Genomic DNA, 27,055 nt, shown 5'->3' with positions numbered 1-27,055 from the left:
AGTAATGCATTTCTATAGTACATTTTTACTGCATGAACGTCTGTCGTATAATTTAATCACATCCTGGTTTAGGTCATTGAGATCTGTCATTCACATTTAGTGAGGAGGAGGTTCACCGCAGGGGAAGTTAAAGGTCTTGGCTCAGTTTACAAAGCTAACCTATCTCCTATTGAAAGCAGCCATTTGCAGTGGTGGCCATTTTCAGGCCACAGCAAGACTGAGTTGGAATCAAGAGCCAAATAGCTATTGTGTTTTCAAAGTAAGTCCACGACTGCCTTTTCCAAAACTTACATTTTATAATTTTAATAGCAGTTCAATTACTCATGATTGTAATTGAACTTGACTCTTTTTTTTTTTTTTTTTAAATTTTTATTTATTTATGATAGTCACAGAGAGAGAGAGAGAGAGAGAGAGGCAGAGACACAGGCAGAGGGAGAAGCAGGCTCCATGCACCGGGAGCCCGATGTGGGATTCGATCCCGCGTCTCCAGGATCGCGCCCTGGGCCAAAGGCAGGCGCCAAACCGCTGCGCCACCCAGGGATCCCAACTTGACTCTTTTTTAACTACTATTTTGACTCTTTAGATGTATTAATTCTAGTAATTATATTTGGACTCCTTAGATGAATTAATCCATCTATAAGTACTGATTATAATGAGTGTCTTCATATTTTAAACAATTAAAAATATGTTTAATCATATTTATGCCATTTGTTTCTTTTTCTGAAGAGTTATTAACATAGAAAAAGATAAACACAGTCATTTCTACAACCAAAAAAGTGACTTCAGAAGTGAGCAGAGTATGCTGGAAGAATTAGAAAATAAATTGATTAACAGCAGGAAAACAGAAAGTAAGTTGAGTTCATGATGAGCTACAAACTGTTGAGTGACACTAAGTTGTAGTTGTTTTGCTCTCTCTGTGTGCATTGACTGTGTGCATTCTCTGTCAAAATCACTTTCTAGTTGGTAATAACTCTGTCTTTTAGGGATCTGTATTTTTTCAAGTCACTATTCAGTCATTCGAATTGGATTGTTTTCTATGTATGTTTTTTTCTATTTAAGAGGAAAAAGAGGGTTTTGTTCTTTGGTTGCCACATCAGTTAAAATTTCTTAAAATGAAGGGAAATCAGTTCTAGGGCTCTCATCGCCCTGGTGTTGTTGACTGAATAAGTAAACACCAAGAGATGCAGATGCCTTACTCAGCTGTGGTAGGAGGTGGGCAAGGCCAGAGTTCCTTGTCTCTGATAGAAAACCTACCATTTCTGCCTCAGAGGAGCTGTCTGTGCATCCAATGAAGTGTAATACATGAGAAAGTACTGTATAAAGTGCACAATGACTATGTTCTGCTGTTACTAATAAATACTAATCATTGGTAACAGTGTATTAAATATTAAATGTTGCTCTTAAAGAATTCTGTAAAAATATCTTGTTTTGTTGTAAAGAGTTTCTATGTTGCAAAATCCTTGTTATAATGAAAAAAAACTGAAGCATTGCATAAAGGAAAAATAATGGTTATCAACTAAGCATTATGAAATATTAAGACATATAAAAACTACACTGCTTATACTCCTTTATAGTCGATTAAAAGAAATTCTTAAATGTTTTCTTTCAGAATCTAAGACTGCAGTATTGTAAAAAGTCATCCTCTGTCAGTTAGTGGCAAAAATCATTCTTCCTCTTCTGTTGGGATGACAGCAGGCCCTAATATAATTATCAAATGTCTAGTTTTTTACTTTGCAGAGAAATCTTAACATCCCTCATTTAATATTTTTCTCAGTCCTTTTGTAGACAACTGAGAGATGGATCTTTTTTTAAAATTAATTAATTAATTAATTTATTTATTTATTTTAGAGAGCGAGAGTGTGAGCAGGGGTAGGGGCAGAAGGAAAGAGGGAGAGAGTATCTCAAGCAGACTCCCTGCTGAGTCAAAATCAAGAGTCAGACACTTAACTCCCTGAGCCACCCAGGCACCCTGAGACTGATCTTTCTATGTCTTAATCATACCATTACTGGAGTATTTCCCTTCTGTGCATTCCCTTTTGTAAGACAACTTTATTCCTATCTTTTCATTTCCCATTGTTGTACAGTTCTGCCTCTCTTTATTCACACTTTGTGTTTATCTTATCTAGGAGAGGATGGAATGCACTGTTTTAGCATAAGTACATAGAAAGTTTCTTCTTCCCATATTACAACTTACAAGTAATAAATACCTTTTCCTTGCCTCAAATATCGCACTGCAGTTTTGGCCTGCACTTATGTAATACTGTATGTGATGGTTGGCCTATTCTTAATATTAGTTCCAAATGAATAATTAAGGGATCATTTTCCCTATGACAGTTTCACTGTAGCTGATCAAACTGTGGCAAAAACAAAATAACAAAACTTTCCTAGTTATTATAGTTTGCTCGAGAAGCTGCCCAACCTAGAGTTCTAACAGTGAGTGAATGAGACCCTGTAAAATATGTTGGATATGTTTCTGCTTTTATGGAATTCTTGAATTTTAATAAAAAGTAGAACAAACCATGGGGCACCTGGCAGGCTCAGTTGGAAGAATATGCAACTCTTGATCTCAGGGCCATGAATTCAAGCCCCACATTGAGTGTAGAGATTACTTTAAAAATTAATAAATAAATTACTTTTTAAAAAAAGGTAGAACAAACCAAAACCTCATACACATGTGTGAGGTTTGTTAGCACTGACTCTGGGCCTATGGGTAAACTTTAAAAAAAAAAATTGGTTTTAAGGGACGCCTAGGTGGCTCAGTTGGTTAAGTGTCTGCCTTTGGCTCAGGTCATGATCGCAGGGTCCTGGGATTGAAATTGTCCTGCCTTGGGCTCCCTGCTCAGCGAGGAGCATGCCTCTCCCTCTGCCTGCCACTCACCCAGTTTGTGTGCATGTTCTCTCTCTCTCTGATAAATAAAATCTTAAAAAAAAAAAAAAGTAATTGGTCTTAAGGACTTTTGGACAGAGCTGTTTAGTGCTTCATGCTTATTTGTGGAAAAGTTGCAAAAAAGAAAGAGGGGGTATACAAAGTACCCAATGATGATGAAATAACAATATTATTATATGAATATATGATATTAACATAATAATTTAAATAAACATTAAAGTAAGGTTATTACTTCAGAAAGAAAATAGGAAAAAAGAATCCAGTCTTTCTGCTGATACAGAACATCTGAAAATGTCTTTGAGACCATCATCTGGCTTTTATTGTGGGTCTAGCATGTTCTTTCAGGCTAGTCCCTTGTTTGAGCTTGATAACCTATAACAAAGGTACCACTACATGGCAGCTGGGTATCTCCTCAAGGCCATGACAGTGACACCAGTGGGTCTTACCAACCCCTGTCACAGAGGATGTGGTTAGATAGCATTAATTCTCATTAGGAAGTTTGTTGGTATATTCATGGAGTTAATATTGGTTAGACAGTTTTAATATTCCAATAGTAGAGATCAAATTCTGTTTCTACAACTGATAGCAAATTAAAAAGAAAAAAAACTTTTTAAGAACAAAACATGACTACATCTGAGCTACTATTCCATGTATTTAGAACAGTGTTCAATCACTCAATCTCCAAAGAGTTAAAAAAAGAGAGAGAGAGAGAGAGAGAGAGAGAGAGAGAGAGAAAGAAAAAATTTAACCTAGTGGGCTTTTAAATATTGGAGGAAATTGCGAGTTACTTTATTTAGATCAAGGGTACTTGAAATGTTCAGGCTGTTTTGACACAAATACTCATCTTTTGTCCATTATTTAATTGCTCTTGCTTGTCTTCTAAGTGATAGGGATCAGTCTTTTGTGTTGCAACCACCTTTGTCATAGAGTTATTTAAAAAGTACATGCTTCTTCCTTGTAGGAGCAAAAATCCAGCAACAGCTGGCCAAAATACATAACAATGTAAAGAAACTTCAGCACCAGTTAAAAGATGTGAAGCCTACACCTGATTGTGAGTGAATTTAGATTTCATGTTCTGTCTTATGTGTTAGTATTTGCTATTGCTCATTAGAAATATTTATACTCTCCCAATAAGTACTTTTTCTGTTTGGCTTTACTGGAACTAGGCCATACTGTATTGGTTAGGGATCAATAAAGATACATTAGATCATTAACTATAATATCTGGCCTTTATGTAGTTGCTTTACCTTTAAAATGCTATCACATCCTTACAAGTTATGAAGTAGGTAGAACAGAGAATAGTGTGTACAGAATGGAAACTCTGGTCAGCTAATGAAGAAGAAAAAGATTAATTTTCTGATTCCTAGCCTAGTGCTTTTCCCACCATTGCTTTTTCAAACAGTCACCTTTGAAATAATTGCATTTCGAACACATAAGGAAAAGGTTAATAGTACTGGGACAAAAGGTAGCGATTTGGAAAAAAATGAAGTGGCATTCTTACCTCCCTGCGTACACCAACATTCATTCCTGAAGGATCAAATCACTTATTAGTTACGTGCTTTTAGGCAATTACTTGGTCTTTCTGAGCTTTTATTTCCTTAGCTGTAAAATGGAGATAATCATAGGACCTACCTCAGGATTCTGGAGAGATGAAGTGAGACAATGCATATAAAGCACTTGTTCAGTGTTTATAACGTAGGAAGCACTAAAAAATGATAACTATGACTCTCCTAATTTTTACTAATATATGAAGCCATAAATATCCTAGGAAACAAGTTTTTATAATTGTATTCTAGTTTGTAAGTATGATGAAAAGAAGCCTTAAAGCCAAAAGTAGACATCACTGACAACTTCACCAAAAAAAAAAACAAAAAAAACAAAAATACCCCCCAAAAAACAGAAAAAAACCCAAAACCATAAAGTTGAAAAACAAATTAGGAAAATACCAGCAATACATATGCAACTTAAAAAAACTAATGTCCGTAACATATAAAGAGTGCTGACAAATTGGAGCAACAAAGGTAAATAACCTAATGGAAAAATGGGTAAAGATTATCAGGTACTCATTTATAGCAAAAGGAAAACAAAACACATTAAAAAAATGCTCAGGCTCATAAATGATCATAAAATATCAGTGAAATCAGTCATGATCCGTTTCACCTCTCATTTTGGAAATGGTTCAAAGTGCATAGGAGGTGGCTCTCAGGACCTGCATGTGGGTTAAGCCTCCCTGCAGGACCATGCACCAGCATGAATTATACTGTTAAGTGCATATACTTTTTAATTTGGCATTTCAAATTTTCAGTTATTATCTAAAAACACTTGAGCATATAGAATCACTACACAAAAAATATTGACCTTAGCATTGCATCTATTGGAAGGCTCATCACTTGGGAGAACTAATTAAATGGTTGAGGGTGAATGTATAGACAATGAAATCCCATGAAGCCATGAAAAGAATGAGAGTGGACGCATGTATATTGACATGGAAAGTTCACCACATATTTGACTGCATTTTGTTAAATGAAAACTACTTGTCACAAAGCAGTACATGTAGTATAAAAACATTTCTATGGGAAAAAATAATGATATTAAGGTTTAATAATACTTATTCAGAGGAATAAATCTGTTATTGGAAAAAAATAGTCATAAACATTAGCTTTATAAAAGCATAAGTGTCTTATCCTTTAGGTTAAAAAGTGTGTTTAAAGTAAGGCAACATTTCATTTTTTTCTAACATTTTAGTCTTAGTCCTACTAAAATACAACATAACAGTCTTTGCGTGTGTGTGTGTGTGTGTGTGTTTTTTTTTTTTACAGTTGTTGAAAAGCTCAGAGAAATGATGGAAGAAATTGAAAATGCGATTAACACTTTTAAGGAAGAACAGAGGTTGATGTATGTTTTAAATTCATTTTGATATAAAATTACTGACTTTTAGTTTTCAATAATTCTCCACTAGGTTGTTGTATACAAACCATTTTATTGTTCTGTATTTGGTATTAGTCATAACACGAGAACGGTTTAACACCTCTCTCCTTTTGTTTTATTTTTTAAATTTTTTTAAAGATTTTATTTACTTATTCATCAGAGACACAGACAGAGAGGCAGAAACACAGGCAGAGGGAGAAGCAGGCTCCATGCAGGGAGCCCGATGTGGGACTCAATCCTGGGTCTCCAGGCTCACACCCTGGGCTGAAGGTGGTGCTAAACCGCTGAGCCACCTGGGCTGCCCTCAGCTTTTGTTTTAGCTTTGATTGCTTTTTATGTTTCAAGTGATTTTTTGCTTGTATTTGGACAAGATGAAAACTCTAGAATTTGAAAGATGTGGGTATTATTTTCCCCTTTTGGGAAACTCTTTTAAGGCTTAGATTTACAATGTTAATAATTTTAAGTCGAGAAGATGACGTGAAAAGAGTAAAGAATAATGAAATTCAAGAGGGGGGGAAAGGCAAGGTTAATATGGATTGGTTTCTATCTTATTATTCAAAATTTACCTTTAAAATTTTAGATATGAAGAGCTTATTAAAGAAGAGAAAAGCACCAATAATGAGTTGAGTGCCATATCAAGAAAAATCGACATGTGGGCTTTGAGTAATTTGGGAGCAGAGAAAGCTTTCAGAGCCATGTCAGGCAAGCTTCCTGGAGACAAAGTAATGCCAAGCACTCTTCCAGAAGAAGTGGTAGATTTTGAAAAATTTCTTCAGCAAACTGGAGGGCGGCAAGGGGGCTGGGATGACTATGACCATCAGAACTTTGTAAAGGTGAGAAACAAACATAAAGGGAAGCCAACGTTTATGGGAGAAGTTCTAGAAAACCTTCCTGGAAGAACACAGGATGAAGTTCAGCAGCACGAGAAATGGTATCAAAAATTTCTGGCCCTGGAAGAAAGAAAAAAAGAGGTAATAGTCATGATAATAGCTATTATTCATTGTATGTTGCTGCCTTCTAGGCATTGTGCTACCTCTTTAACACGCGTCATTAACTTTACAACTGCTCATGAAGTGTATTTAGAGTTTCTCAACCCACTCTCTTTTAAAAGAGAAACTGAGGCAGTGAGAACCTAAGTAATTTTACCCAGCTAGTGGAACTCCAGTTGGATTTCTTCAAGGCTGAGAAATACAACAACAGGCCAGAAAACTTCTGATAGTGGGCAGAACCCTCTGTGTCTGCCTGAAATGTGGGAAATCCAGAGCTATTTAGGGTTCAGTAAAAGTTATCTTACCACCAAGGCCAGATTGTTTTCAATGGAAAATAGAGGCAGTATGAAAAAGTCTTTGGTTCTTAAAAGTTTCTTGGAGTTTGGGAGTGTAAGCCTCACTGTTTATTTTAAAAGACTCAATATGTTGGCTACCCCAGAGGAAAGAGTAACTCTTCATGGTAGCAAATACCTAACAGGTTCCATTTTCACAATAAGATGACTCTGGCTTTGGTTTAAACCAGGACTTCTCACCCTTGGCACTGTTGACTGGGCTGGAGACCTCTTTGCTATCTTGTGTCATAGATGGTTAGCAGCATCCCTAGTCTCCACCCTCAAGATGCCAGTAACACCCCCTTAGCTGTGATCATCAAAAATGTCAGATGTTGAGAGATGCCCCATAGATGGCAAGAATTGCCCCTAGTTGAAAACCATGGGTTTGGATAGTCTGTCTCAGTCTCTTACTTATAGACTTCAGCTGTAATAAACGTCAACTAGCTTGGTTTGACAGCAAAAGTATGATTGTTCAACAGATGACATACCTCAAAAGTGGTGAAGAAATGTTGATTCCACATTTAATTTAAAATTCTAGAGATTCGGTGCCTGGGTGGCTCAGTCAGTTAAGCATCTGCCTTCAGCTCCTTGGGTTGTGATCCCAGGGTCTTGGGATCGAGTGCCACATCAGTCTCCTTACTCAGTGGAGAACCTAGTTCTCCCTCTGCCTGCTGCTCCTCCTGCTTGTGGGCATCCTCTCTCTCTCTCTCTCTCTCTCTCTCTCTCTCTCACAAATAAAATCTGTAAAATTTTAGAAAAAAATAACTAGGGTTCATTTGTTGTTTTTTCCCTTAAAAATAAGTTGAATGCAGGAAAATTGACATTTGGGACATAAAGAAAATTTTTTAAAACAAGTAATTTTTTTTTTTTTTTTTTAGTGAGAAAGCACACAGGCTCATGGAAGGGAGAGGGAAGGAGGGCCGGAGGGAGAGGGAAAGAAAGAATCTTAAGCAGACTCCACACCTAGTGCAGAGCCGGATATGGGGCTTAATCTCATGACCCTGAGACATGACCTGATCCAAAATCAAGAGTCAGACGCTCAAATGACTGAGCCACGCAGGCACCCTGAAACAAGTCATTTTTAAAAAGCCAAAATATGAGCTATTAAGAATTTATTTGGGCTTTTTTTCCAGGATACTGAAAACATGGGGTCCCTGGACCAGCAGAGTCAGCATTACCTGGGGACTTGTTAAAACTTACCAGACCACCCCCAACCACAGACTGAATCTGAACCCTGGGTGTGGGGGGAGCAATCTGTGTTTTCACAAGGCCGTTAGGTTATTCCATCACAAGTTAAAGTTTGAGAGCCACCTCTCTAGGGAAGAGGACCAGACACGGTATTCTGGTAATAAACATAAAACTGGATTCTGGCTCCCTCTTCTCACTCTATTTCCTAGTGTGTGATGACTTATCGAATATAAGGGTGAGGTGGGTGGGGTGTGCACGATGAGGGGCCATTTATTGTGATACGACATGTTGGAGGAGAAGAGGGAGGTTTGGGGGAAAGGATCAGGACTGTAGCTTTAACTCTTCTGAGTTTAAGACGATGAGTAGGAGGGGTGATCAATGGGCTCGGTGGGTGGAGCAGGTGACTGCATCTTGGGGTTGGGAGTTCGAGCCCCATGTTGCTGTAGAGATTACTTAAATAAAACTTAAAAAAAAAAAAAGCTGAGTAGGAAATTCTCCATGCTTACTTCCCACTTCCCTTAACATGTCCTGTATTTTGCCCAAATGAAGATACTGATTTTCAGACATGCCTTGAACTTTCTGGCCTGAGGACCCTTGCTTGTTTCTGTTTCTGGAGCCTCCATCTTTCTTTCCCCTTCCACTGCCAGCCCATCACAATCTGACCAGATCAGATGCTACTTCCTGCTTGCCCATCAGACACAGGAAGTCCTCTCATAATTTAGATTCTTCATATATACCTTTTTTTTTTTTTTTCTTGAGAGAGAGGGAGAGAGAGCATGAGCAGTGGATGGTGGGAGGGAGAGGGAAAGAGAGGATTTCAAGCAGGCTCCCCAGTGAGCGCTGAACCTGACCTGGGACTCGATCCCAGGACCCTAAGATCATAGCCTGAGCTGAAATCAAGAGTCAGATGCTTAACCAGTTGAGCCACCCAGGCGCCCCTTGTTTATACCTCTTTTATGATGTGTGAGGGCGCATTCTCTATGCTGGTGTTTATGCACATATCTTATCTCACCTAGAACAGTGCTACTCAAACCTGGTCCATGGACTAGATGTTAGTTTGTTAACTATTACTGGTTTCCAGGAGGATAAATTGACTGCACCAGAATCAGCTACTCAGTAAGCTCACTGTTTAGTCAGTTCACTTTTTTTTTTTCCCTGTAGAAAACTTTCTCTTGGAAGGAAGCAGGGCATTAATGTACATTCTGGTGTGAATTCCTGATATTTTTGTGGACCTGTGCTTTGAGAGAATCTGTACTAGATGGCACTTGGTATTGTTTTAATTATCTGTGGCTCCTACCACATTGCCTTGCATATAGTACCCTTATCATAGGGATTTATCTAATGAATGTATGATACAGCATGAGAAAGGGTGAAGAAACTGTTTCCTGACTAGTGGGGGAAGTAATTCAGTAGATATATCCTTAATGGCTGCTAGCAGACTGCTAGAATTTTAAATAATATTTATATACCCATATGCAATATAGCAATTTTACTTTTTTTTCACACTTGTGAATCATTATGTGCCAGGCACTGACTCACTGACCCTTCACAACAGCCCTGTTTGAGAGGTACTACCCACCACTTTTACAGATGTGCAAAATGAGGACAGAGAAGTTTAGTGACTCATCCAAGTTCACACCTACTAAAATGCAGAACCAGTATTCGGTCTCAGATGGCCTGGCTTCAGACCCCATGCTCTCCATCAGCCCACTTTTAATTCCTCTTCTGATTTTTGACCAAAGGAAAGTCACTCAAAGTATTCCAAGCCTAGACAGAGAATTTGGAAGCTGAGTGGGATGATCAGAAGAAGAGATGTTCCCCATGAATGCAAAGGAAGGAGGTAAAGGAGAGGAGGCTACTTGATGAGGTGCAGTCCTTGTGAACCTAGGGATTCAGAGAAGAAGAGGAAGGCCAAAAGAATAAGCCACTACTCAGGGTTTAAAAGATAAATTTATTTTAAAAAAATGAAGTAGAAAAAAACCTGCATTTGTTTAGGGGGAAAAAAGCTTTAAAACTCCAGCAACCAGCATTCTGCCAACAATATTCTTTTTGGGAAGATGGATATGAGGTTGCATTTTCAAGTGCTCCTGGTTATTAAAAATATTTTTCTCTTGCTGTCCTTTTTATTTGTTTAATCATATAGTCTATTCAGAACTGGAAAACCAAAAAGCAGCAAAAGAAGGAGGAAATTTTCAAGTTAAAGGAAAAAGCAGAGAACCTATCTCTACTCTTTCATAATAAAAAAGAAGATAATCAAAAACACAAAGAGGAACAAAGAAAGAAGCAGAAACTGGCCGTGGAAGCGTGGAAGAAACAGAAAAGTCTGGAAAGGTCAATGAGACGTGCCTCCCAGGTGAAGGAAGAAGAGGAGAAAGAGAAGAAGCAGCAGAAAGAGCGCCGACGCCAGTTTAAGCTAAAATTACTGCTGGAGAGTTACGCGCAGCAGAAAAAAGAACAGGAAGAATTTCTGAGACTTGAAAAGGAGATGAGAGAAAAGACAGAAAAGGCAGAAAAAAGGAAAGCCGCTGCCGAGGAGATCTCCAGGTTTCAAGAAAGAGTGAGTCAATACAGTTCCCGGGACATGCTTTCAGGGCTGCACACAGCAGAACCCAGGGCTTCTCGAAGCCTGTCAGGCTGTACCCGGCGTTCGTCCAGTCGGAACAGGAAAGGCTGTTCCCTGATTTCCAGTAGATTGTAGTCTCGAGGGAGAGACAGGTGTTCAAGTGGGAGACGTCAGGAGAACGAGGTGATGGAGGTGGGTGGGGCCCGGTACTTAGGGAGATGGACAGGCAGCCCGGGCAGCTTCCCCCGTAGTGGCGAGTGTCAGACAGGAGGTGATGCTGGCATTGACCCTTGGAGGAGAAGAATGGAGGGATCCTTCCTGGCAGAGGGAACACCAGAAGTGGCCATGTGGCTTGGCCGGGAACCCGGGAGAACTGCAGTAGTTTCAGGGCACTGTGCACACAGGAGATGGGAAGCAGCTGGGGATAAGGCTGGACAGGGAGCTGTGGGCCCAACTGCACAGGTCTGGTCTTTGCCAGACCAGTTGGTCCTACACCGTAGGTGATTTGCTTACTGGTTCACTGTCCATATCCCCCCCATCATCATGAAAGTTCCATGAGAGCAGAGGTTTTTGTCCTTTTTGTCCATCCTTGTACCCTAGGGTCTGCTACTGTGGAGAAACCTGGGATATATTTAAGGGCATCCAGGTTACTGCTGAGGGGTGGGGATGATCGGGGATTTTAAAAAAAACAGAAGCAGAAGAAAAATGCTAATCAAAGAAAGAGTTTACGATTTTACCAGTGAAGTGGAATTCAGTCCAAAAAATATTTTAAAAGACCAGGAAGGACTCTTTCTTTATTTTTTGAAGATTTATTTATTTATTAGAGAGCTCGAGCACATTCAAGAGGCAGAGGAGCAGGGGTGGTGGAGCAGAGGGAGAGGATCTCAAGCAGGCTCCCTGCTGAGTGTGGAGCCAAGCTTGAGCTGGGGTGGGGGAGCTTGATCCCACCCTGAAATCACCCCCTGAGCTGAAAGCAAGAGTCAGATGCTTAACCAACTCCACTACCCAGGCGCCCCAGGAAGGATACTTCAGAATGAAAAAGTTAGCATGAGATACAACTGTTAGGAATATAATCATTAGGAATTGTTCTATGCATCCAAAAGACATAGTCGCAACTTTTCATAAAGCAAAAAGTAAAGGAAATACAAAGAAAAATAATAGACAAAAACGCAATAATAGGATATCTCTTAGTCCATATGTAAAAATATTCCTAAATAACAAAAGATCACATGCATTCTCCCCACCCCCCACCCAAAAAAGGTGAGCAGGCCACACAATAAAAGACCATAGGGAAAATAAAGAAATCCTGTAAAATGAAAAAAATTCAAGAGATCTAAAACCAGACATATCTATATCAGTAAGTGAAAATGGGCTTAGGTCAACTATTAAAAGGAATTTTAGATTAAACCATAGAATAAAACAAGATAGCTAAAAAAAAGTGCATGTCTTACATTTATATTCAGGAAAAATACAGCTCTTAGCTTTTGTTGCAAAAAAGTTAATTATTGGAGGAGTAGTGATACTTAGGGTAATTTAATTTTACCTACAAGCAATCAACCTTTAAATCAAATTCCAACTAATTTTATTTTCTTAATATTGCCCTTCTTTTGTTGGTGTATTTCCTAGGATTTACATAAACTCAAATTGAAAATTCTGGATCGACAGTTAAAGGAAGATGAAAAGGCAGAAAAACAAAGAAAACTGGCAAAATTGAAAGAAAAGGTACTGCGTGCTGAGATTCATTTATTTTTATTGATACTATCCTAGACCCTTGATCTGTAAGGAGACAAGCATAAAACCCACTTTCCATCCATCCCGCGCTGTATTTTGGTGTCATTTCCCCCAAGTCTCGTACTTGCCCATTCACATACCGCGAAGCCCACCTTCGTGCAACTTAAGCAACTGTCATCGGAATTCTCTTGTTTCACCTCCTCAGCACCTTATTCTCTTTTACCCTGAGTTTTCTCTTCCTACACTCCCTTCTGTTTTTCATTTTCTCTTTATGTACCTCTGTGTCAGACGTCCGGCAGCTTAGGAGCACTGCTCAGTATCCCTGGTAGTGCATGGACTTCAGATGTTGGTGCCTTTCATGGGAGCAAAGAACTTCCGGTGGTTATTTATCTTAAGTCCATTGTCTGGCTATCCCACCATCGTACTTGGCCGCATTACACTTCCCTCAGAATAGAAACAGAGAAAAATAGAACCACAGTGGAAACAGAACAAAATAATTGGACTAGAAAAAAATGAAATTAAATTAACAGTTTGTTAATAGATTGATGGAGTCCAGGTTTTGTGTCAGCTCTAGGAGCACAATGAGAAGTTTACTGAAAAGGTTATTAACAGTTTTATTTCTGTTTAGCTAATATCAAGGATGTTTCTTATAACTGCTTGCTCTTGTTACTAAGGATCTCACTCACTAGTCAAAATTGATAGTTCATTTTCTTTCTGATTACAGGTTGAAAACAACATTAGTAGAGATCCCTCTAGGCTTTACAGACCTACCAAAGGTTGGGAGGAAAGGGCCAAAAAGACAGGATCCACCAGCTCTGGGCCACTTCTGCATATCCCACACAGGTAAAAAGGAGTTAGAGTGGATGTCCACTTTATAACAATTATTAAATATAACTACATGTTTATATTTTGTACAGTTTCTATATATATGCAGTATTTTACAATAGAAAGTTGATAAAAATTGCTAAATAATGTTCATTTATATAGATGTTCTAGCATTCCTAGACTTTGAAAACTTGAGCTATTTATTCTTACTTACCCAGTAATATAGAGTGGCATTTCACATGCTGGACTCTGTCATGCATTTCTCAACAGTCTGTGTGGTCAAAATCACCCATGAAAAGCCTTTTACTTACCCAGGAGGCATATTGTAATCTCTCTCAGTGAGCCCACCATAGAATTTTAATTAATTAGGATTTTTAAAAATTTTCCTTTGTATTTATAATTGCTCTTCTTCTTTTTCCTAGGGCTATTCCAACCTGGAGACAAGGACTTCAGAAAAGAATATGAGATAATGAAGTTGGTATTCAGTTGATGAGAATGTCCGCATATTCATAGTGGGAGAGTCACTAACCATGTTCTTAAATTGTACTAGCCCCATTCAGATTGATAACTGTATTGTATGCGAATCAACAGGCAGTGAGTTACGTGTGGCACTGTCGTATTTCCTGTTTCTACTCAGAGGGTATTTAATGTGTCTGTTGGCCTATTATTGATGTAAAAGTCTTTTAAATAAGTTGATGCTACAAACGTTATTTCATTTAAATTCTCAGAACACTGCAAAGATATTTTGTTTTTGTCATGGCGTGGCAAAATAAATTGGGACAATCATAGAGTAACATTTTTTTTAAACAAAAATTTTGTAACATTTATAACCTGGAGGTGAATTAGCCCAAGTAACAAAAATATGAAGGTTTTCCTGTTGGCAGGGGTGGGGTGGGGGTGGGGGAATAAGGTAGTATTTTTCTAAGCTTAACAAATTGGTAGTTTGTCAGTTGCTACATTTTTTGTGTAATAAATATTTTGTATTTGTTGGAAGCATGCTTTGTTTTAGAGAATATTTATTTTAAAAATATGCCTTACCTCATCTATACCCTATTATTTGTATTATCAATATTTTTTTTATTTTCTTTAGCTATTCCAAATTTCCCTCCAGCCTTTCTGGACTTGACACATTTATAAAATCTTTGTGTCTTTCACATCTTCCTGGCTGATGCAGTTTTCTTTACTGCTTCTGTTTGGCTTAAAATATTTGGTCAAAAGAATTAATTTTAAAACTCCCAAACTTTTGTACATGAAAACACAATTTAACTTAATATGACTCAACTTTTCCTATTATAAAATCTTAGTCCCTATATTTAATCAGTCCCCATCTTGTAGGAAAGGTACTACATACATAATAAATATAGGAAACTTGTTTCTTTTAACTTTTATCTTTTATCTTGGAGTATCTTTTTTTATATATAAATTTATTTTTTATTGGTGTTCAGTTTGCCAACATATAGAATAACACCCAGTGCTCATCCCGTCAAGTGCCCACCTCAGTGCCCATCACCCAGTCACCCCCACCCCCGCCCACCTCCCCTTCCACCACCCCTAGTTCATTTCCCAGAGTTAGGAGTCTCTCATGTTCTGTCTCCATTTCTGATATTTCCCACTCATTTTTTCTCCTTTCCCCTTTATTCCCTTTCACTATTTTTTATATTTCCCAAATGAATGAGACCATATGTTTGTCCTTCTCCGATTGACATTTCACTCAGCATAATACCCTCCAGTTCCATCCACATCGAAGCAAATGGTGGGTATTTGTCGTTCCTAATGGCTGAGTAATATTCCATTGTATACATAAACCACATCTTCTTTATCCAATCATCTTTCGATGGACACCGAGGCTCCTTCCACAGTTTGGCTATTGTGGACATTGCTGCTATAAACATCGGGGTGCAGGTGTCCCGGCATTTCATTGCATGTGTATCTTTGGGGAAATCCCCAGCAGTGCAATTGCTGGGTCGTAGGGCAGGTCTATTTTTAACTCTCTGAGGAACCTCCACACAGTTTTCCAGAGTGGCTGCACCAATTCACATTCCCACCAACAGTGCAAGAGGGTTCCCCTTTCTCCACATCCTCTCCAACATTTGTGGTTTCCTGCTTTGTTAATTTTCCCCATTCTCACTGGTGTGAGGTGGTATCTCATTGTGGTTTTGATTTATATTTCCCTGATGGCCAGTGATGCGGAGCATTTCCTCATGTGCTTGTTGGCCATGTCTATGTCTTCTTCCTCTGTGAGATTTCTGTTCATGTCTTTTGCCCATTTCATGATTGGATTGTTTGTTTCTTTGCTGTTGAGTTTAATAAGTTCTTTATAGATCTTGGAAACTAGCCCTTTATCTGATACGTCATTTGCAAAAACTATAGAACACTTCTGAGAGAAATTGAGGAAGACACAAAGAGATGGAAAAATATTCCATGCTCATGGATTGGAAGAATTAATATTGTGAAAATGTCAATGTTAGCCAGGGCAATTTACACGTTTAATGCAATCCCTATCAAAATACCATGGACTTTCTTCAGAGAGTTGGAACAAATTATTTTAAGATTTGTGTGGAATCAGAAAAGACCCCGAATAGCCTGGGGAATTTTAAAAAAGAAAACCATAGCTGGGGGCATCACAATGCTGGATTTCAGGTTGTACTACAAAGCCGTGGTCGTCAAGACAGTGTGGTACTGGCACAAAAACAGACACATAGATCAATGGAACAGAATAGAGAATCCAGAAGTGGACCCTCAACTTTATGGTCAACTAATATTTGACAAAGGAGGAAAGACTATCCACCGGAAAAAAGAGAGTCTCTTCAATAAATGGTGCTGGGAAAATTGGACATCCACATGCAGAAGAATGAAACTAGACCACTCTCTTGCACCATACACAAAGATAAACTCAAAATGGATGAAAGACCTTAATGTGAGACAAGATTCCATCAAAATCCTAGAGGAGAACACAGGCAACACCCTTTTTGAACTTGGCCACAGTAACTTCTTGAAAGATTCATCCATGAAGGCAGGAGAAACAAAAGCAAAAATGAATTATTGGGACTTCATCAAGATAAGAAGCTTTTGCACAGCAAAAGATACCATCAACAAAACTCAAAGACAACCTACAGAATGGGAGAAAATATTTGCAAATGACGTATCTTGGAGTATCTTTAATTATAACTTGATACATCTAGGTCAAATGATTCAGAAATTTACTAATAGTAGTAACCTTTACTTATTTTATAGTTAATATAGTCAAAGTAGATGGCTTCCAAATTTTGGAAACAGATTTTTTTTTAAGATTTTATTTATTTATTCATGAGAGACAGAAAGAAAGAGGCAGAGGGAGAAGCAGGCTCCCTGCAGGGAGCCTGATGTGGGACTCGATCCTGGGACTCCAGGATCACGCTCTGAGCCAAAGGCAGATGCTCAGCCAGTGAGCCACCCAGGTGTTCCAGAAACTGAATTCTAATTACACTATTATTGGTGCAAAATGAGAGAAATGACATAAAACACCCTTACTCAGGAATGCTTGTTTTGTTTGTAGTCCTTGTTCTCTATAACCTTTTCAAATGATTGGAGGCAGCTTAGAAATAAAATATTGGACAACAGATTTTAAAAACAGAATGGAACTATGAGAAGATACACAAAAGAAAGTTTTCTTACATACAGCTTTTGAACATGTTGCTTTTTGTTGTGCACAAAAGCAGCTTTCCATTTCCTGCATCTAAGGAAGCATACTGGGTAGTATGATTTTATGGCTTTTTACCTGTTTTTTGGTTTGTTTTTTAATAAAAGTATGGAATTCTTATTCACAAAACCAGTCCTTCAAACTGAATCCAAAATAAATGAGGGATTTATCATATGGATCCTCTAAATAAAGGATGTAGAAATAGCATAATTAAGAGTACCTTCAGTTACAGGCTCATAGACAAGATAAATAAACATTTCTTATAAAGGATATGGGTAAGAAATTTAGGAAAAACTCTAAAGGGAAAATGTTAATAAAACACTCATAATTCCATCACTCCAGGGTAACTTTTTTCAAAAAATACCTACATATTTTAAAATAGTTACAGTCATAGAGTACATTTTATTTACCATACTAATTACCTAACATTACATTATACATACTTTCCTATATTTTTATAGAATTCAAACATTATTGTTTAATGGCTAAATGTTCAGTTTTATAGATATTCTATTATTCGTGTACTTTGAAAAATCGAGCTATTTACACTTCTTACCTAATGATGTAGAGCGGCATTTAATGTGGGGGTTAGGTTCTGTCATGCATATGTCAACAATCTAAATGTGGTCAAAATCATCCATGGGGAAGAAAAAAAATATATATATATATATGTATGTATATGCACCTAGAGGCAGTGAGTCCACCATAGAATTTGGATCAGGCTACTGGTTCTTGAGCTGAGAATCATATGAAATATCTGGGTTTCCTTTAAGGCCCGTTGAATAGGATTTTCTTTCTGAGCACATATAGACTGCATTACTCATTCTAGTAAATTAAATGTGTGTGATATGACTCATTTTGAGCATCCTCAGACATTTGGTGGTGTATGTAACTGTAATAACAGAATGAGCACTCCTCTAGACTGGACATATCTGAAAAGCAAGGAATGTGGCCTCCCTATTTGTAAGGAAGCACCAAAAATGCCCTCCAATTGTATCCAGCCCTTTGGTGATGCTGTATTTGTTAAAGACGTAACAGGAGGGGATCCCTGTGTGGCGCAGCGGTTTGGCGCCTGCCTTTGGCCCAGGGCGCGATCCTGGAGACCCGGGATCGAGTCCCACATCGGGCTCCCGGTGCATGGAGCCTGCTTCTCCCTCTGCCTGTGTCTCTGCCTCTCTCTCTCTCTCTGTGACTATCATAAATAAATAAAAATTAAAAAAAAAAAAAAGACGTAACAGGAGTACTTGTGAATTAGTAGTTACTAGAACCTAAAATTAGGCACTTTGGATAACTCTAGTCCACACAGAATGTATTTTAAATAGATTTTCTAAGAAAGCTAATAATAAAACTATACTCAAACTCAGCTTAGCTGACTATAAAGAACATAGGTTTTGGCTTGATATTTGGCTCAAAATGATCCCCCCCTCCCCAAAGACTGCCTCATGAACTTTTATTTTTTTATTATTTTTTTTAATTTTTATTTATTTGTGATAGTCAGAGAGAGAGAGAATGAGGCAGAGACACAGGCAGAGGGAGAAGCAGGCTCCATGCACCGGGAGCCCGACGTGGGATTCGATCCCGGGTCTCCAGGATCGCGCCCTGGGCCAAAGGCAGGCGCCAAACCGCTGTGCCACCCAGGGATCCCTCATGAACTTTTAAAGGGAATGCTAACATACTGCTGAAGCAAATCAATCTCTCTTTAAAAAAAAAAAAAGCTAGAAGCATGTTCATTTTTTTAATATACAGGTAGTTGGAGAACATTTTAGGTTGGTTGCTATGTATGGTAAATTGATTCAACAATGATGCTAGATGGATGCATTGACTCAAGCATGAAGACTTGAAAAAGAAAATGATGCAGTCACATATGAATAGGTTATAAGTGTATGTTATATTTGGGTGTGTGTGTATATATATGTATATATTTTTTTAAGTGATTGCTGGTATCCTAGAGAGGACCAGGAATGTCTCTGAACTTAGGAAGTGTCAATAATCATTTAACGAACATTTATCTCCACAGCTCTATTTGCAGGCCTAGCTTGCCTATCCATTCAGCTTTAAAACTGTGGCCTTCCAAAAAGCGATTTACTCTGATCCATCCGTTTTCATATGTACCATCCTTTAAGCCCCTGATGGTTTTAAGCGATCTAGGAGCTTTTCATCTTGCACTTCCACAAATATCGAATGAGGATAAGAGTTCTGCAAGGATTTGTGGATTTGTGGGCCGCATTTTACAAGGCGTGAGAGGGGTCTCCAGGCCTGTGGAGCTCAGAACGGAAAAGGTGGGGTCCAGAGAGGAATCCGAGGCCTAAAGCGCAGCGTAAGTCTGCCAACGCCGAGCGGCATCAACCGCAGGCTCCCTGCGCCCGGCGCGCCGCCCATCCCCCGCGCCAGCCCCGGGTTGCCCCTCGGGCTTCCTTCCCGCCGCGCGCCAACTGCTTCCGGGTCGCGGCGGACGTCGCTTCCGCAGCAGCATGGCGGCCCCGGAGGATGAGCGGCCGGCGGGGAGCGGCGAGGGAGAGCGGCTGGATTTCCTGCGGGACCGGCACGTGCGGTTCTTCCAGCGCTGCCTCCAGGTCTTGCCCGAGCGCTATTCCTCGCTCGAGACCAGCAGGTAACTGGCGGCTCCGGGCCCCGGCCCCAGCAGAAAGGCACCGCGGAGCCTGCCGGCTGACCCGCCTTCTGTGGGGCCTGCGCCGCCGCCCACCCGGCGCTGCCCGGGGCCTCTCCCCTCGGGCGGCTCGGCGGTCACCCTCCCGCCCCCGAGCTACGGCGGGAGGGTTGGGGCAGCGGCAGGGCGAGGGCGTGGGAACCTCCAGTTTCCGCCTTTCTCTCTTCCCGACCGTTTTCCCTGTCAACTCTGAGCTTCCTTTTTACTCCCTCTGCGAGGCTGCGAATCACTTGGCCTCACCGACTTCCGAGTGTAGCAGGAGAAAGACCAGTCATTTCGTCTTCGCAGTTTAGGTGTATAGTCTCCCATGCTACCCTTTCCTCCGACACCTGATTAACTCTTGATTGAATATCTGGATGGTGTTCGATGTATAGGAGCGGCGCAGACCCTGTAAGGTTTGTAGAAATTAACTTTCCAGGAATTGTGACTCTCGGGGTAGGAGAAGGTTGGCGGAAGAGGTGCAGCGTTCGTGGAGCATCCTGTTAAAAGTGTATTTGCCGTAGCCTTGGGAGTTTGGAGTTGGCTGAGGAGTGTGATTTGGCTGCGGCTAAAAAAACTGTGAATTAGTCATTCAGAGTAAAAGTCTGGAGATGAGAAGAAGGAGGAGGCGGTCCTCGCTCTGCATTGCTGTGTTTTGAAGTGGGGCTCCCAGGCTGCATGGGACTGGGTAAGAGCAGATTGGTTTTGCTCTAATCTCTCCGTGTTTTCTGGACTCTGATTCTCTGGTGTGTTTCAGACGTTGCAGGGCTGGGTCAGACTTGGAGGTTTGATAGTTGACTTCTGCCTAGTGTAGTGGCCTTGAAATGTATGATGCTGGGTGCTGGAGTACAGCCGCACAAGACAGCTGTTCTGTGCGGTGTGTTCGCCCAGGGTTATTGGGAGCATGTGTGAGAGCAGATTCCCAGCCCAGATGTCTTTAGAGACGCCTTCCCAAAAGAGATCCACCCCTTCCAATCACCACCTAAAATTACATATTTGTTGGTTTATTTGCTTACTATTTTTCTTTCACGCTGGATTGTAAACTTCACAAGGTATCTTTTTTCTAGTTTACCTGTATGATACTAGAGGTGCCCGGTCCAATGTAGTCACGAACCACATTTGGCTGTTTAAATTTGGATTAATTAAAATTAAATCACATTAAAAATTCAGTTCTTTCCAATTGCAGTAGCCACTGTATTTGGAGGGCTCCATCACCTCGTTGGCCAGTAGCTTTTGTTTCTGCTTTAACATTTCCATTATCCCAGAAAGTTTATAGGGCATTGAATATATTATCTCGTATATAAGAGGCATGAAGTAAATATTTGTCGAATAATGTGAGCTGAGCCCTGAACAATGAACATATTATTGCTAAAGAAAGAGTGAAGCATCATTTTATATTCCTTTCTGTACCCATAGGTGTTGATTGACTAGCAGAGCATCTCTCTAGAGCTAAATTAAGGTTTCCAAAACTCACTCTATTGATTGGAATGATATGTGATGAAACAAATGATACTAATAAATCACATATTTTATGGGGATTAACTTTATGTGAATTCAAAGCATTTGGATAAAAAAAAAAATCTTCCATCCTATTGTGCTTGTTAAACAGTTGAACTTTGCTCATAGGTATCATTTTAGGTCTGTGGTTGCATTTTCAAAATGCCAGTGTTTGTTCTGTTTAAAATTTCAGCATGGACAAAACCATATATACTAATGTATGTTGGTAAACTGATGATGCTCATAACAAATAAAACTGCAAAAATTGATTGAAAACTGATTTAATAACCTTAGTGTAATCTTAGAATCTACAACAGGCATTATAAGAGAGTGTATTATGTCATGGTGCGTTAAATATTATTTCCTTTGTAATGCCTAATGTTTATCACTTGAATAGAATATTTATCATTTCTCATTTTCTTAGGGCACACTTAATAACCACGTTTAAGCTAATGTGCACATAGCAGTTTTTGTAGTAATTTTTTAAAGTTTGTCAGTTTTTCTCTTTTCTGATTCAGTCTTTAGTTTAGCATTAAGTCCTTTCATGGTGTATGTGATCTCTAATTGACTTTAAGATGCTTGTGAAGGAGCTCGGAGCTTTTAAGGAAAGGTGACATATCACAAAATTTCCACTGATACCAGAGTTTTCAGATGAAACAATGTGTTTGCTAAGTCACAGTTCTTCATCTGGTATTGCTGTTTAATCTTTCAGATATTTATTTGAGGGCCTGCTGTGTGTCTGGGTACAGGGATACAGTGCAAAACCAGTGATTTTGGTGTTCCTTTTTTCTTACTGATAGATATGACACAGGTGACTCTGGGGAAGGCTGATAACAAACTAGATATTTAGACACTTATTTTCTGACCCACCCACCTGGCAAAATTACCTCATTCCCCTGTTTCTTTTAGTCTGACAAATAGGACTAAGTAATTTTTATTTTTCTAATAACTATGGGTTTATGAAAAGAACAAAGTCTTTGTTGTTTCACTTGTAGCTTTCCTTTCATATTAACTTCTGGAAAGTGGCAGCTTTTAGTTACCTCAGGTGAATATTAAAGCTTGGCTTGTGAGCTTTGTGCATTAACAGATTTCTTTTCTATGAGCTTTTTGGTCATGAGTTGTTACTGCCATTTGTAGTTGGGTAATGGGAGTTAGAGTAGGTTTTTTTAAATCAAAGAACATAATACCATTTTCTATGTATGTTATTTTTACAGATCCAGCTGCTCTCGAAGAAGGGTTTAGACATTTGGTTTTTATTTTCTGAGACCTCACAATCTACCTGGTCTTTCTGTTCATGTGTCCTTTCGTTTTCCCCTGTGTAATCTGTGTCATAACTGTCCACCTGATTAACATCTAGCAACTACTCTGCTCTTTCATTCCCTCCCTTATCTGAAATATATTGCAGTCCAGCGGTGTATTTCTTAAGATGTGATGATGATGGCAGGAGGCTCCAAATCAGTGACATCATCACATGCTTTATAAGACTGCAAGTACCTGGGCCCCTCCCCAGTTCTGCTTCAAACTCTGGGCTTGACAAGCATTCCAGATGGTATTCATGCACACTGAAGTTTGAGACTGTTTGCCTGATAGGAGAGACAGATGTACAAACATTCTTAAAATGTTTCCTCCCAACTCAAATGTGCATATAAATCACCTGGGGATCTTGTTTAAATGCAGATTCTCATTGCATAGATCTGGGAGGGGTCTGCATAGAACCTGAAGTTCTAACCGGTTCCCAGGAGGTGCTGATGGTGCTGATTGCCTGACCACACTTGAATTTGTTTGCACAATGATTGTGGTATCCACAGACATTATGGAAGAACCTTAGCTCAACCTGAAGAGAGACATGTCTCAGAGATGGCTTCTTGGAAGAAGTAATCCTGGAACTAAATATTAAAGAATGTGTTAGGTTTGGAGGATGGATTATAGGCAAATGGACAAGACAATAAAGGTAGACGAGTGAGTGTTGAGCAGAGAAACTGCAATCATTTGTCTCATAGTGGTTCAAGATGTAAGGCAAGTGTGGTAGGAATTGAGTCTGGAGGGCTGACATGGGCCAGATCACAGAGGGCTTTGTGTGCCAGATCAAGAAACTTAAATTTGATATCACATAAGTGATGGAAAGTTGCCCAGCAGTGGATCTTTCTGGTTAGATATGCATTTCAGAGTCATCATTGAATTTGAGATTGGTTGCTCTGGTAAGTGGAACTAGACCAAACAAGGAAGACCCGTTAGGGAGCTGTTGTAGTATGCAGGAGTCTGAGAGCCGTATGCTGGGGCAGTGGAAGCAGGGATAGAATGAAGAGGTATAGGAAGAAGGAGGAGTTCCAGAATTCTAGGTTTGGATCTGCCATCTGGTCTAGAGAACAAGAGGCAAAAGGAGTAGGTTGAGAAAAAAAAGATGATTTTTTTTTTTTTTTTTTTTTTTGATAGCAAGAGCACTAGTTGTGTGACATGGTGGGGTGGAAAGGTGGAAGGGAGGAAGGAGAGAGAGAATAGAACCTTAAGCTCCATGCCCAACACCAAACTGAGGCAGGGCTCGATCTCACAACCCTGAGATTAAGAGTCATACACTTAACTGACTGAGCCACCCAGGCACCCTGAAAATGGTTTCTATTAATAGTACTTATATAACTACTTATTTTCTCTCATAATTTAACCTGCTTAAGGTTTGGAGGCTTGTTTTATTCGTTTTTGTCATGACATCTCTCTAGTAGATGTTTAGTAAACACTTCTTATTGAAAAATTATTTTGCGTGTAAAATAATTCCAAAGATGTGTGACTGTACTTAAAAATACTTACCATTGAACCAGCTATTTAAAAATATTACAGATAAAGAGTAAGGCTTATAATTCTAGCATTCTTGCAGCATTGCAGTCATTCATTCCAGAGTATTTATTGGGGCCTCTGTTTGCTGTGTATTTTAACTTCATGATTAATTTCCACCTGTCCTCTAAGGCTCTCTCATCATTTCGACTGTTAGCAATTTTATCCAGCAACTGTGTTCCTATTTCTAAATATTCCCTACTTCTAAATGCTTGTTTATAATTTAAAAATTCTTTGCAATATGGTTTAATTATAGCCCCACCTGAGAGCTAGGCAGGAATGCAGTTACATTTGGGGATGCCAGTAAATAGACTGTACTAGAAAGAGGCAGAGCAGGTAATCCAAAGTTTGGGAATCTAGTCAGTGCCCATAAATTAGTGTTTCCAGTATATTCCAAATGGTTACTTACCTGTCATAGCCTAACAGTACACTACTCGTTTAGTAGTACAGGAAATCATACTGCTATTACTTAGTTCTTTTATCTACTGCCCAGACTGGTTTTCTTTTCTTTCTTTTTTTCCCTATTTAATCCATGGGAGCTTGGGCGACTATTTCTTAAGCCTGAAAAATTGGAGATCTTCTGGTGACATCATTTAGTTGATGCCTACCATCTGTGAATTGATCCAGTGGGGCAGCACGTTGATTTAGAGGAGACAAACTTTACTGCTTCATCCATGTAAGATATACTTTCCATATGTATTGTTCAGAGTGGAAGAAGGGGCAGGAAGATGTGGCTGGCTTACTTTGCTTTCTCAGGTTATAGTTTCAGAGTTCAATTCTAGGGAAGAGAAGAAAGGAAGAGAACAAATGAATACTCACCAAAGTAACAAAATTGAAATACCTTCACTGGCTTGATTTTAGGCATGTGTCTTGACACGATTTCCCCTCTAGACACCTGCGCCAAGGTGGGTGGGCAGCAGTCCATACCCCAAGTACCACTCAATGGGGCACTGTAAAACCCTCCATTATTTCTCTCAGAGGCCCACAGCCCAAAATTGCTTTGTTTTTCTTATGACTTCTGTAATTCTCTCCCTCTCAGAATTTTAGGACTGCTTGAGAAGTCTGCTGTGATGAGAAAGGATATTTTTCCAGCCTATCTTAGAGGGAGGCCAGGCATTTGCTGCAAATTGATTCCTTGGTTCTGTCTGCCAGCCGCTGCTGGGTGTCTTATTTTATGACCATAAGCTTTTCTCTATAGCTGTGTTAATCCTATAAACCTTAGTCTTACCTGCTAGTAGTTGAAAATCCTGGACTCTCAGAAGCCTTTAATAATTAAGTATGCAAGATTTTAAAGTAGTTTACCAGCAACTGACTTGATTTCTGGTATTTGCATCCATATTCAGAAGCAAGTAAAATGGGGATCCCTGGGTGGCGCAGCGGTTTGGCGCCTGCCTTTGGCCCAGGGCACGATCCTGGAGACCCAGGATCGAATCCCATATCGGGCTCCCGGTGCATGGAGCCTGCTTCTCCCTCTGCCTGTGTCTCTGCCTCTCTCTCTCTCTCTCTCTCTCTCTCTCTCTGTGACTATCATAAATAAATAAAAATTAAAAAAAATAAATAAAAGAAGCAAGTAAAATGAAAAACAATCATTCATATAACACTTAACGTGTAGGTAACAGTATGACGTTAGAACAGGGTTACTTAACCTCAGCACTGTTGGCATTTTTTTGAATGACGCTGCCCTGTGTGTTGTAGGTGGGACATTTAGCAGCATCCTTGGCTTTACCAGCTAGCTGCCATTGGCACCCTCCTCTAGTGACAGCCAAAAATGTCTTTAGAATGTCCCTACCGGCATCACTGCTCTAAAGCAGTGCCTTTTTTTTTTTTTTTTAAAAAAAAAAAAAAAAAAAAGAAACAAGCTCCATGCCCACAAGTGGAGCCCAACATGGGATTTCAACTCACCCTGAGATCAGGACTGGGCTAAGATCAAGAGTTATACACTTAATTGACTGAGCCACCCAGGCACCCCTAGAGCAGTGCTTCTAAAGCCCTGCTGTACATTACCCTCACCTGGGAAGCTTCCCACACCTGCCTCCCCCACCCTAAATACCAGGTACCCAGACCCCACCTTCCACCTAGAATTTCAGTTTTATAGACTAAGGCCCAGGCCTCTCTGTTTTATTAGTGGTGTTTTAGGTGTTTGTTTTTAAGCTAATTCTAATGTGTAGACGGGCTTGAGAAACACCCTTGTGGAGAACACCACCATGCAACTCAGAGTTCCTAAGTAGCTTTTTTTTTTTTTTAAGATTTTATTTATTCAAGAGAGACACATGGAAAGAGGCAGAGACATAGGAAGAGGGAGAAGCAGGCTCCCTGCAGGGAGTCCAATGCCTGACTCATCCAAGAACTCCAGGATCATACCCTGAGCCAAAGGCAGAGGCACAACCGCTGAGCCACCCAGGTGTCCCGAGTTCCTAAGTAGTTTTAAGTGGTTATCTAGGGTTGAAATCTCAAGCAAATTACTGGAGTTCTTTGGACTTCATGATCTTGAGCTAAAAAAATTTGAGAATACTTCACTTAGAAAAGAGTACCAGCTTATTTTTATAGCTTTTTAGATGTTTTCTAACTATACATTTTTTATTGTGCAGAAGATCTTCAACTTATTCAGCCTTAGTAGGTTGTCTTATCGACAATCCTATGCTGTCCTCCACTTTTATCTTCCTTTTATTTTTTCTATAATAAAGCTTTAATAAATGTAATTATTAGATAATTTTAATTAATTGTATCTGACTATATATAATCATTTACAACAAAACTGAAAATCCCAGTGAGAGTTCTCCAAGAGGGCTGATGAGGTATTGCAGGTCTTTTATTAGTTAATTCAGTAGATATTTGAGTACATATTACCACAAGGCAGACCTTATCTCCTGAGACATAATTATCATGAAGAGCAGTAATTCTCACACATGGCTGCTATTCTATAGACATTCTTCTAATTTCTAAAGTAGCATTTTGTTTTGGGA

At 39.5% G+C, this 27,055-nt stretch overlaps 2 protein-coding genes across 6 annotated transcripts in view; both read left to right on the top strand.

The window, feature by feature from the left end:
- Positions 1-14,838, top strand: part of CCDC112 (coiled-coil domain containing 112) — a 45,310-nt gene extending 30,472 nt beyond the window's left edge. For 2 of the 3 annotated variants that reach the window (XM_072840597.1, XM_072840596.1), the window contains exons 3-10: positions 727-848; positions 3,849-3,938; positions 5,707-5,782; positions 6,396-6,786; positions 10,468-10,881; positions 12,514-12,609; positions 13,343-13,461; positions 13,866-14,838. In XM_072840597.1, the coding sequence (XP_072696698.1) occupies positions 727-848; positions 3,849-3,938; positions 5,707-5,782; positions 6,396-6,786; positions 10,468-10,881; positions 12,514-12,609; positions 13,343-13,461; positions 13,866-13,908 (1,351 nt within the window). In that variant the 3' untranslated portion in view covers positions 13,909-14,838. The remainder of the gene's footprint in view (positions 1-726; positions 849-3,848; positions 3,939-5,706; positions 5,783-6,395; positions 6,787-10,467; positions 10,882-12,513; positions 12,610-13,342; positions 13,462-13,865) is intronic. The other variant, XM_072840598.1, reaches the window with a different exon arrangement.
- A 4,730-nt stretch (positions 14,839-19,568) lies between these two features.
- The window catches only part of PGGT1B (protein geranylgeranyltransferase type I subunit beta), a 53,037-nt gene continuing 45,550 nt past the window's right edge, over positions 19,569-27,055 (top strand). Inside the window, exon 1 of one of the 3 annotated variants that reach the window (XM_072840591.1) lies at positions 19,569-19,733. In XM_072840591.1, coding sequence (XP_072696692.1) covers positions 19,594-19,733 — 140 coding nt within the window. In that variant the 5' untranslated portion in view covers positions 19,569-19,593. Of the gene's footprint in view, positions 19,734-19,875; positions 20,186-27,055 lie in introns of those variants that run through there. The other 2 variants (XM_072840593.1, XM_072840592.1) reach the window with 2 other exon arrangements.

The sequence above is a fragment of the Canis lupus genome, chromosome 10 (genome assembly GCF_048164855.1).
Source record: "Canis lupus baileyi chromosome 10, mCanLup2.hap1, whole genome shotgun sequence".
In the NCBI taxonomy this organism is placed as follows: Eukaryota; Metazoa; Chordata; class Mammalia; order Carnivora; family Canidae; genus Canis; species Canis lupus.
This window is presented reverse-complemented; position numbering and strand designations above follow the sequence as displayed.